The 16,957-nt window shown below is 42.3% G+C and overlaps 1 protein-coding gene across 1 annotated transcript; it reads right to left on the minus strand.

The window, feature by feature from the left end:
• Positions 1-14,186: 14,186 nt before the first annotated feature.
• LOC147891927 (pentatricopeptide repeat-containing protein At2g33680-like) lies at positions 14,187-16,748 on the minus strand. Its single transcript, XM_087388538.1, has one exon. The coding sequence runs from the start codon at positions 16,746-16,748 to the stop codon at positions 14,220-14,222; it is 2,529 nt and encodes an 842-aa protein (XP_087244664.1). The 3' UTR covers positions 14,187-14,219.
• Positions 16,749-16,957: the final 209 nt, after the last annotated feature.

Consider the following 16,957-nt stretch of genomic DNA (forward strand, 5'->3'; position numbering starts at 1 on the left):
GAGGGATTATCTTATGGGTTTTTGACAGCTTTTTCCAAAAATTGCAAAACAACTAGTATATTCTAGTTCCAATTGTAAAAGGCGGCTTTCTCCATGACATTTTCTTAAGCGTTTCAACTAGGCAGGAGATATGGTACACATGGCAATGCAATGGTGGATCCCAACATAACACTACAATACACCAAGTGATGGATGGTTAGGAATGGGTCATGAGATAAAGAACCTAAAATCAATACATAGCATAGTTCTAGGTTTGAAATTCCACCCACTTCATGGCTATCAATATTTCCTCAGGGGGTGCACTACTAAGAAACCCTATGTATCATGTGCATTCAATGGGTATTTTAGAAACCCTTCAGCTAAAATTTTCCCCTCAATAAAAGCACCCTTCTTTACTTGTGAGCTTAAGTGATTTTTATGTAATATTGAATTTAAAAGCCCTCCTATTATTGTAATCCTATTAAACTTTTTCAAAAAGCTAAATTGAAATACACCTCCTTTTGAATCCACGTGGTACACTAAAATTTTGTGAGATGAACCCCCTAAGAATATTTCTCAACCAACCAACAAGACATATAGGAGAAGGCTTACAATGAAGCATTTCTCAAAGGAATCTTTGAACATTTTATGAATGCCAAAATTTAAAATATGCAATGTTCCTTTCCAAAGGACCCTAAATTGCATTCTCATACATTATGATGGGCCAAGAGGTCAATGATGCATGGTGAGTGTGCCACAGTTATTGAGTTTAATTTGAATGATGGCTAACCAAGGTAGATCCAAGGGCTTCTTAGAAGCACCAACAATATGAAGGCCAATAGTATTAGTGGCATGCAATAGTGTGCATGATTAATGATGTAGAATAAATCTCGAATAGATGCACACCTCCCATATTTTATGCCAAAAACTACAACATCCAGTCTAATGATCAAGGTAACCCTATTTCTAATCAATTCCATGAGAAGTAGGAATGTGGTCAATCTAATGATCAAGGCAACCCTATTACTAATCAATTCCATGAAATATGGTCAGTTTTTAATTGGGTAAGTAATGATTGATACAATCCTTTGTCTAGGACAAAGATAACTACATCTTTTATGGTATTGGGTCATGGTCTCATGGAGGTGGATTCCCTATAGATGGTAAGCCTTGCATTCCCAATTTCATGAAAACTCAAGAAACCTTGATGAGATTTACAAAATAACTAGGTTGTCATGCTTGATACACTCCACTTTGATGAAAATGAAGTTAGGATGGCAAAATTTTTCGTCCATAATCAAAGAATAATTAAGGTTTATGACTATTTAGGTGGATCAAAATTCACACTATTTCTTTTCCTAGCCATCTTTTGTTTCTTTAGTTGAATTTCAGCTAAGTTATAAAAGTTTTACTAGTTTATATCTTAAAAGCTATATCATATGACATTGCATATTCCATATTTAAAAGCAACAAACATATTGAAAAAATCCCTACCTTTTTATTAAGAATATTTTGACAAAAAGGCAAAGGCTATATGTTTTTTAAACATTATTTTTAATAAGGATTGTGTGAATTCCACCATACCATAAGTGCATAGGGTGAAACATATATATTCATAAGGGGTTCATGTATATATTCATATTCATGATCAATGAAACATAGTGTACAACTACCTATCACATGCACTCCACTCTTCTCAATCCTCTGACATGCTATCAGAGCCACTCATGCTCTATGCCTAGTGAGAGAGTGCAAGCACCTGATCTTGTCAAGGCCTAAACCCTTTATTTCTTGAAGGAACAAGCCCTCCTTCTTGAGGCATATTTGCATATTTTTAAGCTCATCCTATAGAGCTCATTCCCCTCCTCGGTTCATTTAATTATAGCTCATCAAGAATTCGCTTCTTGGCATATATACTCTCTTGAGTGATGAGGTTTGTTTCATGATGAGTTTGAGAGGAATTCTAGTTGTAAGGTTTTGAGATGAAGAGATGGTTTATTTTTTCACCAGAGATATCTCTATATATATTTATGAGAGAGAAAGCATTGGCCTACTTGGCTACTCCCTATTTTGATTTTAGTTTACCAAAGGCAAACAGTCGACTCTATTGACACAAAGCTTCAACAAACAAGCCTATGACATAGAGATAGCTAAGAAATAATACAAAGTAATCAAGTAACATAGAGCTGACATGCTCGACAACTCCCCAGATGGATAGAACAAACTACAACATAAAGAGTCCAAGCATATATATGGCAAGGTAGCTTTGAATTAGTAAGCTATAACTAGTAATGGCATTAGGCCTCCTAGGCAACTATATAAGTAGCCATAGGGCCCATAGTGACTCAACTCATAGCAAACAATCAAAATTTAGCCAACCGTGATCTAGAGCAATGACTTTGAAGCATATCGTATGACTTCTAACAAGCAATAAAGAAAGCATCAGCATAGCATAAGTGCAACAATGGCCTTTATCAACAATGACCACAATGCACATAGACTCTAATCAAAACAACATACTACAACAAGTCTACAACAACTACCAACATGTAGTAGCAATAACTTTGACTCATGGCAAAGTAGTGAGCCAACTATAATGAGCGAGTGGCAAGTAGACTCAGCTATGCAATAGCAAATCAAAGCAAAATTGTAGTAGCAACACACTCAAACAATCAAGCAACATCAATAGCAAAGTAAGAGGCAATGCAACCAACTAGCACTCCGACTCCAAAAGGCAGAGCAATGGCATAATGTCCATCTTCCGCCATAGTCACTTCTGTTACATAGTCATTTCACCATAGAGTGCTTCAAATTTTTAGCAAATGTTCTTCCACAAGGCGTAGGCCATGTGCACAATTGCCACATGGTAGATAGGGTTGGCATCCTAGGGTTAGAGCTTGGGTTTGGTCAAGATAGTGCCACATTATAGTATAGCCATGTGACAAAGATAGGGCTATCCACATTGCCACATGGTAGTGAGTGCCATATCATCAATTGAGTCAATAAGTGCCATGTCATCCAAGTGAGTCAATACAGCCACATATTATGGTCACATGAGCAACTGCCATTCAGTATATGTACAATCATCATGTAACATCTTTAGTGCCATATCATGATGCCATGTAATCGATGCCACCTAAGCACATAGTACCATATAGGCACACCTTTGTAAGCAACATTTGAGCACACATTCCCAAATTATCATCTTTCACCACTCCTTGGCACGATTTTTAAATGGCCATAACTTTTGTTTCTTAAGGAATTTTGCATTTTTGTGAAAAGAAAAAATGATTAAATAATCATGCTTTATGTGGTGAGCACATCAAATCTATAGTCTAACTTTTCCAGAGTTGATAATCATCAATCCTCATCATTGTCATATCTTCATTCTCGCACATAAAATGAACAAAGTAAAACATTTTGTTACATTTTATGCATCATTCACACTCATAGATCTGACACCAGCTTGGTACTCTTAGCAGTTTGGCACTTCATTCCATCATAGGATTGTGACACTTGGTAGAGTGGTCTTCCTTAGATTCAGGATAGCACAATTGCACACACATGCCAACCATGTGTGGTCACATGTTGGTTGAAGCATGCATACATCAATCTTGTATAGCCTCTGGGCTATTCCTGACACATGGTTGTCATCATTTTAGTACAAGATTTATCTTTGTGTACATAGTTCTTCCACAATGACTTTGTTCACAACTTTTGGAGTACTACTCTCACATCCACGTTGTTGGATTGTGCTTACCAAACACATTCTTTTGATAGGGAGTATCAAAGTACAATATAGCTTGATGGTACAACATAAGGCCTACAGTTATAGTCATAGCATAAGCCCCACAATGATAGGTAGCCCACATAGTGTTCTCATGGATAGACTCTCTGGATGGTGCATGGGTAAGCTTCTAGCACAGAGCACCAAATAGCCTTCCAATAGACCCATACATCTTTACATCACAATGATGATTATTTAGTCATGACTAAGATCTGAGATCGATCTGAGTGGAACAAGAACCTGCTTTGATCTTTCATTTCCAAAGGATATGTCCCAATTTATGTGTTGACTCAGACTCACTCGTCTTGAGAGATTGGGCATGATGCATCATATTCTTATATGGATTGCCTCCAATTTTTTATCATACACATTTGATAATAAGCCTTTAGCATGAGGCACTTCCATCCACATTAGCATAGGTTGATTCTAGTGATCTATAGCCTGGCACATTTATGCATGGACTTGAATCCATCTACTGCCACATTAGGTGATGCATATACTTAGCAACGGTTCAATTGACCATGCTGATTTGTTAGCTAAATCCTTAGTACAATGCTGTCACATCTCTAGTAGCATGCAAAGGCACATGCCTTAAGCCCCTCAGGTGATTTCATTTCATCTCTAACATGGATCATATCATGACCATGGATACAGTTTCCATCACTACTATATATCAACAAAACATTGGGGCACTCTAACATCAACTCAATTATGTTGATTAGATCATACTTAAATCCAATTACCACCACCATTTTAGATCAGGAAACCAATCCTTAGCATGAGGACATTTTTACATCAATGCAGTCTTGCCCTTGCGCAATGGACAGTATTAGGTTTGTTAATAGAGCACAGTTGGAGAACCTCAGTGTTCTAGAATGCACTTATGGCTGTAATATATAGTCCATACTTGATGCAGATTGCTGGTTGGACTGAAGACCACAAATCTATGCCAACACTTACATTTGATAGCTCACATGCCTCAAGATCATCTTATGCCTTTCCACTTGAGTTTTAGGCTTTTAGTAAAACTGAGAGTCATCTCTTCCCCTCAAATATGCATGCCTTTGTGGGGGGCCAAAGCCTCCTATTGTTGTTCCTTCTTGATGGTCGTTGGTGGGAGGAGGCTCTAGTGTTTTTTTTTTCCAAGAGAAAAGAAGCTGATCGAGGGAGAAAACTAGAAAAAAATGGTTGTCCAACTGGCCCATTTTAAGAGAACCTAACACACTGCCATTTGGGCATCTGGAAAATAGGGGCTCGCAACCAGGGGGAAAGGCTATACATCTAACAAATGCCTTGCTTTGTGAATACATAGAAGACACCTATAGGTCATGCCTTCCAAAAACGTGCTACCTCCAATGGTCATCAAAGAACTTGATATCCCTTGCTCCCACATGGCACATAGGGTGTAGATGATGTCTTGCCATGTGGTGATTAAGGTGGATGCTAGGAACATTGTTTGGACTCCCATAACAAAAATGCAACAGGAAACCCAGATGTTCAAAGCACTTACATTGGACATCCTCTGGTGAGGCAATAGACACATGTAGGAAGAAGGCATCGCAACATGTGCCTCAATCCATAAGACTTGCTACCCTTGAAGTTTATACATTGAAGAGGCCAGGTCTATGGACATGGCATGACTCCCGTCCATCAGCCAAGGCAACCATCCCCTAAGTGAAGTACCATTGCATCATCTGTGTCTTGCAACAATCCAGAGGGGCCTCAACTAGATCCTCTATGCTATGGGGCAGCTCCAAATATAGTGAAGAACTAATCCAAGCCTTTCCATGCAATGATGGTATCAACCATCTACATGCATCTGCTCCAACCAAGGACCAATGGGCAAGCCACCATGAGCCACCATCCAGAAGAAGTAAGAAATCTTCTTCCATCTTCAACTAGTCAATTGGTGTGCCCACCAAAATTTAAAATAACCTCCTAAGAGCCTGCTACTGCACAATTCTACTCTCTAGAGGGAGTCCAAGCTGCTGACTCCTATTGCATGTGCCAGCCAACATGTCATGAATGAGAAGAAGGGCCCCTCCTCCACCTTGTCCAAGTGAAGTTCACATCAAGAACATTCTCCTAGATCCCATTGTACCTCACAAAGAGGCCATCCCTCCCATAACCCTAGCCACCAATGCCTCCCCTCCTGTCATGTTGAGCCTAGAACTAGGCCAATGGTCCATATTTGCCTAACCATAGCCACCAATGCCTCCCCTCTTGTTCTATCCTATCGAGCCTAGAATTGTGTCAATGGTTCAATGTTTGCCTAAGCAGCCCACTACCCTGAACCTCTTTAGCTCAAGCATATCAGCTCAAGCATATCCTAATTCCCCATCAATCTCTAAGTGTCCGTCTATCTCGAGCTAAAGAAGGCCTCCATTTCTCACTCTACATTGCTTGGAGTGGTAGGATCCAAGGGATCTATAAAAAAATCAGATCATGAAGGGAACCCTAGTCCTGTAGAACTACCTGTAACACCGTGGAGGGGCCAAGGCTATGTGCGAATCCTCCCACCATGACTCTAGAATCAAAGAGTCAATCTCACCATCCTAATTCTGGCCCCTCCTCAGATGAGAGAAGCTCATGCATGTGCCTCCTCCTTTGGGAAGGTGACCCCATGCCCTAAAGGATCTAGCTGGTCCGCTATCCCACTATGCCATCGAATGCAACAATGTCCTAGCAAGAGACCCTCTTGATCTTGAATGTTCGGGTACCAAATGAGAGGCTACCACTCAAACTCCTACTGACATTGCGAGCTTGTCCACATGAGACCTCCAACTAAGCACTACCACACTCTGTGCAAGCTTTGCAACAGGGGGAGCCCTTCACTGTGAGGAGAGCCTCTGAAAAAACCCATCTTTGGGACCGTTGCCACTGGCTTCCATTGCGGGATGTATTTCTGAGTAGCTTGGAGTGAGACCCCAGTCCATCAACTTGCCCAAGAGGGCTCTCTGCATCTATAAGTCAATGATGCCCAATCCTCTTTCTTTTTGAGTTAGGATTAGCATCTACAAAGTGACCCCATCTTTAGTGTTCCATGTGCCATCTAATGTTGCCACAAGAAGTTACACACAAGGCTCCTAAGCTATGCCATGTAGCCTCTTGCTGCTGCTATCATCTGACCTTGGCTTTAGTGTTCCATGTGCCATTCGATCTTGCCCACAAGAAGTTGCACACGAAGCACATAAGCTATCGCATGTAGCCTGTCGCTATCATGCAGCCCTAGATTTAATGTTTTGTGTGCCATCCGATCTTGCCCACAAGAAGTTGCACATATGGCGCTTGAGCCATCCCATGTATCCTCTTGCTATCATGCCCTCCACAAAGAGTGTCATGTCATCAGCAAACTCTTAAGTCCAAAAGTTCTCCTCATATCAGATCGAAATCCTCAAAATTCCTCATAGATCAAACGTTTTGGCCATGTGAAGTTTTTTGTCTTAGCACTCATAGATGTTGATGTGGTGGAAGTTTATGTGCATATGCTGCAATAAAAAAGTGTGCTTGTGTAGCATATTGTTCTTAGGTGGCATTGCATGAGGTGGTAATGTGCCATGCGGCATTGATGACTATCACTGATGATATTGCATGTGATGACTATGCAAAATGACATGGCATTGCCCATAATGGTTATTGACGTGGTACTATGCCATGGTAGGCTAACACATCTCCCTTATCTCAAGCGTGTTTGCCACATGGCCTTTATGTATGGAGGAGAGCTAAGGCTTGTACATAGAGGAAACAACTTGCAAAGGAGATGGAAACATGGATTGTGCAAGAAGTGCAGTGGGAAAGGCTCTTGCAGTTAAGCGAAGTAGCATCTCCAAGTAATGTGGGAAGTGTCAATGGCCTTCACCAAGCTTTCAATTTGGGCAAAGCTATCTTGACCTAAATAAATAATGTTTGTTTGAGGCTCTCTTAAATTCTCTGAGTACGGAATACAAGCAAAATGAACATCATCATTCTACCTAAGTCAATAGAAACACAATTGGGATTGTCACCATCATCAACATGATCCCACTTTTTTCCTATCATCCTTCACCCAGCTAAAATACGTAGTTACCATAGCTCCATGCCTAAGCATTGGCACAATAGGATTAACCCCTAAATGTCTGGACTGATGCTAGCGATTATGCCATTGGAGCATTCTAGGAGCAAAATGGTATTTGAGGGATGCAAGTTGATTCAACAGAGACCAGATACTCAGTGTATGACAAGGAGTTATGTGATGTTATCCATGTCCTCAAGATATGGAAACATTTTTTGTATGGTCAGGATTTCAAAGTTTGCACACATCCTCAGGCCTTGTGGTGGCTTTAGACCATGCCCACCGCTCAATGGATTAGATCACCAAACCAAATGGAGCTAAAATTTTTAGCAATTTGGTGGCATGATAGAGTATCAGCCAGGATCTGAGAATGTAGTGGTAGATGCTCTTATTAGTAGACAAGGACACCTCTCCATAATGCAGGAGCCCTCTCTAGCAGAGATGTGCAACCAATACCATATGGATCCAAGTTAAAGATGCACTAGTACAAAGTCATGCTTGATGATTGCAACCCAAAAACCATGCTATACATGACAAGTGGTTGCTCTTCAAAAGGACACCTTTGTGTGTTACCCCCGTATCGTGCTATGATATGCACTATTTCCAACTGGTGAACACAAAGGGGTTGCAAGCACTCTCGAGAAGATCAAGCATAAATTTTTTTGGCCACATTTACGCAGTGATGTTCACCAGTATGTATCTCATTGCCAAGTCTGCCAACAAGTGAAGATATCCCATGGGAAGCTACCAAGGTTAGTACACCCATTCTTTATTTACTGCTTTTTGGCTTCCAGCTTCATTTCCTGCTTTTGTAGCTTTGGTCATAGGCAAGCTAAGAAGCACCATAAAGCAAGCTTCGGTCACGCAAGCCAGACTCCCTATGAAGAAGCCTTTGACAAGAAATTTAGGTCCCTTCTCACCAAGACATCCCCGTAGGTGTACGAGGCTGAGTGTATCACAGAGACCTATGAGCAGGTCATGGACTCAGTGAAGGGATGCATTGCCAAAGCCTAAGAGACCTACTGAACACAACCTCGGTGAAGGAGGTAGAACAACCAAGTACGAGCAAGGAGATAATCTTGCTCGCAAATGCTCATGTTCTTTGGTTTGATGGTTCTTTCAAGAGGAGTCTAAACCAAGCCACTGGAGGATGGTAGTTTATGATCCTTGTGGAGAGGAGATACACACCCAAGGGGGTCACTTAGAATTTGTAAGATGGCATGTGCAAACAATAGAAGGGGTTTTATATTTTTAAGGAGTTACAAAAAATATACATACAAAAGGGGGCTTTTAATTAAAAAAGTGAACATTTTCATACATAAGGGATTCTTTAATTATCTCAAAAATTACAAAAGGGGTGTATATAGGTTATAAAAATTTGTAGGTAGGGGGTTTTTTTAATACCCCTTGATTGCACGTGCTATATGGGGTTTTTACATACTAGTGCCCCCCCTCGGGGATACACGGGCAGAGATTTCCAATCGATGCCAAAGTAACAATGAAGTAGAGTATTCAGCTTTGTGTCAAAGTCTCAAGGTATGCCTCAACCTTAGAATCTAAAGACTTGTCATTAAAGGGGATGCTTTATTGATAGTGAAGCAGGTATTGGGAGTATGGCGAACAAGCATATGCATCTCAAAGCTTAGGTTTGAGAGGTGAACAGGCTATTGGGACACTTTGAAGCTTAGCGCATTCAACATGTGGACAGAAGACAGACCTTAATGCACATGAAGTAGCTCACCAAGACGTTGTGGGGATGGTATTTGCAACCAAGGTGGATGGACCGTTATATTGTGGGAGGGAGTATCTTGCCAAAGAGGAAGCATTTCTGAGGACAAGAAGGGTACTTTCAGGTATGAAAAAACAAGGAAAGTATCAATTTGTGAAGAAATGTCAAAATTTTTACATTATTGGTGATGCTCTTTCCATGAAAGGACCCGATTTGGTATTGAGAAAGATGCCTTGGAAAGAGGAGATTTATCATATATTGGAAACTAATCATCAGGGAGTATATGGAGGACATTTTGCTTTCAAAATCACATTGCAGAAAATATTGTTGGAGGATTATGTGTGGCCTTCTATTCAAAAGGATGTGCAACAATGGTGTAGATCCTGTTTCCAATGCAAGAGAATGTGAAAAAGTGTGTTAAATCCTAAACCAAGGAATATCATACTTGCTTATAACCTTTTTGAAAGGTGGGGAATAGATGCCATTGGACCGTTGCCTATGACTACTCGTGGGAAATGCTACATAATTACAACCATTGACTACTTATCTAAATGGGCAGAAGCTAAGGCAGTGAATGCAAAGGAGGTATGCAAGTCCGTGTATGAGAAAATTTGCTCCCGGTTTTGGAATACCATTGGAGCTCTTGTTAGATAGAATACCCGGATTTCGGAGTGAGTTGATGGAGCTTATGTGAAAAGTTGAAAATCAAACATAGGTATGCCACTTCTTACTATCCAAAATATAATGGGATGAATGAACATTTCAATGGTGAACTAATGATCATGCTTAGCAAATGACTTATACTCATGAGAAAATACCGGATTTGGAGTTACCTTATGCGCTATGGGCTTACAAGATTGTAGTGAAAGGAAGCACCCAGTTCTTTCCTTCCCACCTTATCTACGGAATCGAAGCTTTGCTGCCTATTAAGGTAGAGGTGTCGGCATTGAGATTCTTGATGAAGATAAATGAGGAGCTGCAACATTACTTTAGAACCGCCTTTTGGAATTGCAAACAACAGAATGGGATTCGATGCAAGCATTGGAAAATTATCAAAAGACCCAAGAGCAAAATCAACGGAGAGCTAATGAGAAGATAAAGGACAGGAAAATTGGTAAGGGTGACCTTGTGCTCCGTGTATGATAGTAAGCTGGATCACTTTTAAAACTAAGTTTCAAGCAAAGTGGGAAGGTCCTTTTTTAGTGCAAGAATGATTCTCTAATGTCTCATACCAGTTGGAGAACTTAAATGGCACCCTACATAAGAACAGAGTTAATGGATACCGGCTTAAGAAATCCATTGTCCGGCTAATGATGATCAATGCAGGACAGGTGGACAAAAAAGAGGATGAGGCTGTGAGAAGTGCAACAAAAATGAACATAAATGCAAGGTGAGAGAAAACCTCACACACCCACACTGAGAGGGAGAGGGGAAAACACAAAGAACTGCAAGTGATCTCAAGCCAAAACCCCACATCCTGCTGGGGAAAACCACTGCTGAACAATGGGAGAACTGCCACAACAATGAGATGAACAACAAGGATTGAGGGGGCTCCTATATGGTCCCTATAAAAGGGCAGCCTTTGGCCCTCATTCTTCATCCTCCTCAGTGAGCTCCAGCCCTCAGCCAGCAGCAGCAGTTGAGTCAGGGATCAGGTCCGAAGAAAACTGCAACAGACCAGCAGCCCATCCAGTCCTCCAATTAGTCTACAATAGTCCTCTGCTCACTCTTTTGTAGTGAGGGATTCCCCTCCATACGGTACTTGTCTATTTACAGTTGTATTCAGCCCTCTAGACCAGACATTGTTCATTATTCATATTTCCTCTTTGGAGGCCGGCTATATTCTCTCCCTCTGATTCTCACACTCACTCCACAGTTCCACTTGTGTTTTGAGTGCATCATTCTTTCAGTTCAGATAGTACTGAGCAGGAGAGAGGGTCAGTTAGGCTATCTCCCTGTTACATCAACATATAGAATGATCACGGTGACCATAACTTTTTTCCAAAAGTGATACAAGTTGGGATCGGCACTTGATCTCCTGAACCCCTTGCGTACAAAGAAAGCACATCAACATACAAATTACCAGGATGACCATACCTTTTTTCCAAAAGAGATACCGAGTTGGGATTGGCACTTGATCTCTTGAACCCCTTGCGTAGAAAGTGAGCACTTATTTTTTGTTCCAAGCCCATGGCACCTGCTTTACGCCATACAACGCCTTCTTGACCTGTAAACAATACTCTATGTATACCTCCTCTTGCAGGTCACCATTCTGAAAAGTTGATTTCATGTCCATTTAATACACTGGCCATTGTTGATGAGAAGCCAGAGCAAGAACTGTCCTGATCGTGGCTATCCTTGCGGTTGGTGTGCAAAGGTACCCTCATAGGCAATGCCTAGCCGCTGTGCATACTCCTTAGCCACAAGTCTAGCCTTGTGCTTGTCAACGGTTCCATCAAACGTGTTCTTGGCCTTGAAGACCACTAGACACCAATCACTACCCGTCTCAATGGCCTTGGCACCAACTCCTAGCCTCTAGGTCCCATTCTTCTCAATGACTTCAAGCTCCACCTGCATGGCTCTCCTCCAAATCTCCTCAGAGAGAGCTTCTTTGACCAAGAAAGGCTCCTTGTCTCGAAGGATGCGAGACATCAATGCATAATTTACATGTAAAGGTTCCTTTGCCAGGGCTTTCGTCCGACTTCGATGCGATCTTCATGGTCCCTCCTCCACGAGCCATTCCGAAGGGGACTCTATCTCTCTAGAATCTCAAAGTGTGTCTATCAACCACTTGGGAACACGACAAGAACCCTGAGCCTCCTCCTGCTATGATGGCACAAACCTATGGAACATTGTCTTTTACCTGCTCAGACTCAGTGGCAAGAACAAGAGCTTGAGATGGATCCTCAAAATCACCAAACTCTCTAAGAATCACGGGCTACACATCCGTAGAAACCGAGACCTGCTCTTCGAAAAGAATGTCCCTGTTGACAACAACTCTCCTCACAGGGTCATACAACCTGTAACCCTTTGACAGAGTGTTGTATCTCACAAAAACAAGCTTTTGGGATTTGGAGTCTAGCTTTCCCCTCTTCTTCTCTGGGACATGAACATAGGCATCACATCCAAACACACAAAAGTAGGACACATCTGGCTTCTTACCAAAGTACACCTCAAAAGGAGTTACCTCACAATAGCTATCATTGGAGAAAGGTTGCCATTGCCATTGCCTCTCCCCAAAGAGAACAGAGATCGTGATGCTCCAACATTGTCCTCGCCATGTCCACTACTGTCTGGTTCTTCCTCTCTGCCACTCCATTCTTTGAAGGAGTCATTGTATTGCAAGCTCCCTCTTGATGCCCTTCTCCACAAAAAATCTTTAGTAGAATTCTCCACCTTTGTCAGCCCATAGTATTCACTGACAATCCGAATACATGGTCTCACATTTGTGCCAAGGTCTCCATATCCTTCTGCTCAAGGATGCCATGGTGCTCTGCATTCGGATCTGCCTGACACCTCCAACGAGAATGAAATCAGCCAAGCCATATGACTGCAGCATTGATTCCATCTTAACTTTCCACACACCGTAATTGTTGCCATCCAACAGTTTTGCGAACATGGGAAGGACCGAGATCTTCACCAGCTTCTCAAGTAGACTCGCCATCGGGGGGGGGGGGGGGGGGATGTTTGCTCTTGTGAGAGAGAGGGTGGGTTGATAAAAAGAGAGAAAGAAGAGACTGCTCCGGTGACACCTCGTTCAGAAGATCTCCTTCTCCCAAACTGTCCACACCTGCAGCATACCACCTTCAGAGGCTTGCCTTCTTCTCGAACTGTCCACACTACAGAACACCTCCTCCAAAGGTTCTCCTCCTTCCCGAACTGTCCATGCCTGTAGCACTCAGCAACAACCTCTATGACCCGTGTGCTCTATGGTCCAAGGCTTTACATAACCTTGTGCTCCAATACCATGTCAGAGTGCAGCGAAATATGCGAGCAAGAGAGAGCAGATATGCGGACTGAGAGACAGCAGAATTGTTACTGGAAATAGAGAGTATACTGCGCCAAGTATATACAGGAAAAACTATCCTTAGTTGCTAAGAAAACCTCCATGTAGAAGATGGAAATACAAGAGGGCTGGGTGCCCTTTATATAGGGGGGTTACCCCTGCTGATCTGTGTTTAGTCAGGCCGACCAGGCCCGACTGGCCCTGGCGGGCTGGTCGGTTTAACCCAGACCTGAGTCCTGACTGGTCGGGTGCTTGGTTGGCCAAAATTGGCCCCTACCCCCTCTTCACAGGCCCGCCATTTATGGCCCTTACCAGCCTCCAAACCAGCCCTTAACCCAGCAATGTACAGCCCTTCACCCAGCAATGTACATCCCTTCACCCAGAAATTGACCCTGGCAATGTGCCCTAGCAAAACCCCAACCTGCCTGAAGAAAATGTAGTGAGAAAGGAACAAATACTACACCTTTCTCTTGGCGGGCACACCTCCTAATGTACAGACAGGAGATGACCAACTTTAAGAGCATGCAGCTGAAATCTAAGTCACATCTATCTCCTTTCACCTCAGCGATGGTCATATTGTGGACTCTTCATGCCTGGGGTGCTCTGAGAACTAGAAACAAAAGTTCTTTCCACTGTGCAGCGTGCTTATGGTGTAATTTCATTGTCATCAGACATACATTTTAAGCATCAAGTTTGAAAGTGGCACATGCCCACTTTGTGACATTTCTGCAGTCAACCTCTTTAGCTTTGCATTCATATCATCACATTGTGGATGGCTTCTGTCTGCCACAATAAAATCCTGAATGTCTCGCTCAACAGAAACAAGGGCCCTTCCTGGTTTCTTCCATGCCTCCATAAAGCTTCTCAGTTCTTGTAGTTTGTCTGCATGCTCCCACATGTCTGCATTTACGTAGATGCTTGACATCAGTGCATAAGCAGAACCATGGCTGGGGTCCATAGTGACAACATGATCAAAGCAACGCCTTCCAAGCTCCACTTTGTAATAAGTTCTACAATTACTGAGCAAAGACATCCAACCTACAATACCACATTGTGATGGCATAACTTGCAACAAGTCTTCTGCTGCTTTGAGGTATCCTGCACGTCCGAGGAGGTCAACCATACAGTGAAAGTGATCAGTCGTGGGTCTAATGCCAAATATTTCAGTCATCAACTTGAAGTAATGGCAGCCTTTGTGAATGCAGCCCTCATGACTACATGCAGAGAGAAGAGACACAAATGTCACATCATCTGGCCTTACACCTTCCGTTTGCATGTCCTCAAAAAATTGCAGGGCTGATTTGTGATTTTTCTGCTCGGCATGTCCTGCAATCATCGCATTCCAGGTTGTATTATCTCGCTTTTGCAGTTTGTAAAACACTATGCATGCATCTTTTGGACTCCCACACTTTAAATACATGTCAATCAGAGAATTACCAACATACACATCTGACTCAAAACCACCCCTAAGAATGTGTGCATGAACTAACTGCCCCTGATCTAGCACTCCTTGAGTGGAACATGCTTTCAGGATGCTGGAAAATGTAACATTATTAGGTGCCATGTCCTCTTGTTGCATTTGTTGGAAAAGTCCAAGGGCCTCCTCGTCATTTCCATGCTGAACATGTGCTGCAATCATGGCATTCCATGTTACCACATCTCTCTTAACCAGCTTATCAAATAATAAACGTGCCTGCTTGGTGTGCCCACATTTGGCATACATGTCAATGAGGGTATTGCCAATATTAAGATCTAACTCTAAACCAACTTTAGTTATGTGGCTGTGAATCACCTTGCCCTCCTCCAAGGCTTCCATGTTAGAACATGCTTTCAAAATGCTGACAAATGTGATGCTGTTTGGTTGTACAAACCCCTGATGCATGTCATGGTAAAGCTGGAGAGCTCCCTCACAAAGCCCATGCTGAATATATCCTGTGATCATTGCATTGCATGTCACCACATCTCGCTTATTCCATTTCTCAAACACTCTACATGCATCGTCAATGCTCCCACATTTAGCATACATATCGACTAGGGTGCTTACAATGAATACATCTGCCTCGAGGCCACTTTCAATGACCTGGGCATGAAGCAACTTCGCTGGATTTTGGAATCCTATGCTGGAAAGTTCTTTCATTATGCTGACAAATGTGACAGAGTCTGGCTGTCTGCCCCCTTTCAGCATTTGCTGGAAAAGATGGAGAGCCTCATTAACATGCCCCTGGTGAGCATACCCTGCAATCATTGCATTCCATGTCACCACATCAAGTGTTTGCAGTTCATCAAACACTTTTCGTGCTTCTGCAAGACTCTCACATTTGACATACATGTCAATAAGGGCACTCCCTACAAACACATCACATTTAATAGCACTTTCAAGTATCTGGGTGTGAATCGCCTTCCCTTGTTCTTGGGCTGCTGTGGTTGAACATGCTTTGAGGGCACTGACGAATGTGAATCTGTCAGGCATCCTGCCCTTCTGTTGCATTTGATGAAATAGCCTCAGAGCTTCCTGACCAGGCCCATTCAAAGCATATCCAGCAATCATTGCATTCCAAGTCACCACACTTTGTTTTGGCAGATTGTCAAATACTCTGCGAGCGTCCTCCAGGCTCCCACTCTTGACATACATGTCAATGAGGGTGTTGCAGATAAAAACATCAGTTTCAAAAGCAGCTTCAAGAATGTGTGCATGAATCAGCCTCCCCTGGGTAAGGGCAGCTGAATTGCCAGCTGCTTTCAGAACAGCAAGAAAAACACGTTCATCAGGTTTTACAATTGACTTTTGAAGTTGGTAATACAATTTGATAGCTTGCTCAGGCTGTCCAAGGTTGGAATGTGCCGAAATTATTGCAGTCCATGTAAAGACATTTGGCTCTGGTAGCTTACTAAATACTTCATTCGCTTCTGGCAAACTTCCACATGCCGAAAACATGCGGATCAGGTGGCTACCCAGAAATGAGTTTGATTCATATCCACCCTTTACAATAAGGCGATGCAATTTTCTGCCAGCTGCCAAAAGTGTCTTGTTGATGCACCCTTGTAGAAGAAAATATAGAGTAGTGTTTGAGAACTGCACTCCTTGCTTGTCCCAGAGATCTAGAAGCCGAAGTGCCTCTTCTACGTGCCCCTCCTCGCATAATCTTTTGAGACTTCGAAAGGAACCTTGGGTACTATCAATCCAAGCGCTCCGCATGATTCTAGACAATCAAAGAGTTGCAACCATGATTTCTAGTAAAAGGATGTTTGGGAATAATGTAGTCCATTGCATGAAACACAAGGTGATAGGACTACTCGGGATATTCTTGCTTTTGAATGTTTGGATAATTATACTTTGTTAGTTCAAATTGAATCTTCTCTCAACGGTGGAAAAATCAATCCTCCAAGCTCATAATCCTAGAGTAA

Source organism: Dipteris shenzhenensis, chromosome 17 (assembly GCF_047967505.1).
Source record: "Dipteris shenzhenensis isolate YYH24624 ecotype China chromosome 17, Dip_SZ_1.0, whole genome shotgun sequence".
Taxonomy (NCBI): Eukaryota; Viridiplantae; Streptophyta; class Polypodiopsida; order Gleicheniales; family Dipteridaceae; genus Dipteris; species Dipteris shenzhenensis.

Excerpts from the sequence above, each read along its gene's own strand:
- LOC147891927 (XM_087388538.1), bottom strand. The coding sequence starts at position 16,748 with ATGCGGAGCGCTTGGATTGATAGTACCCAAGGTTCCTTTCGAAGTCTC.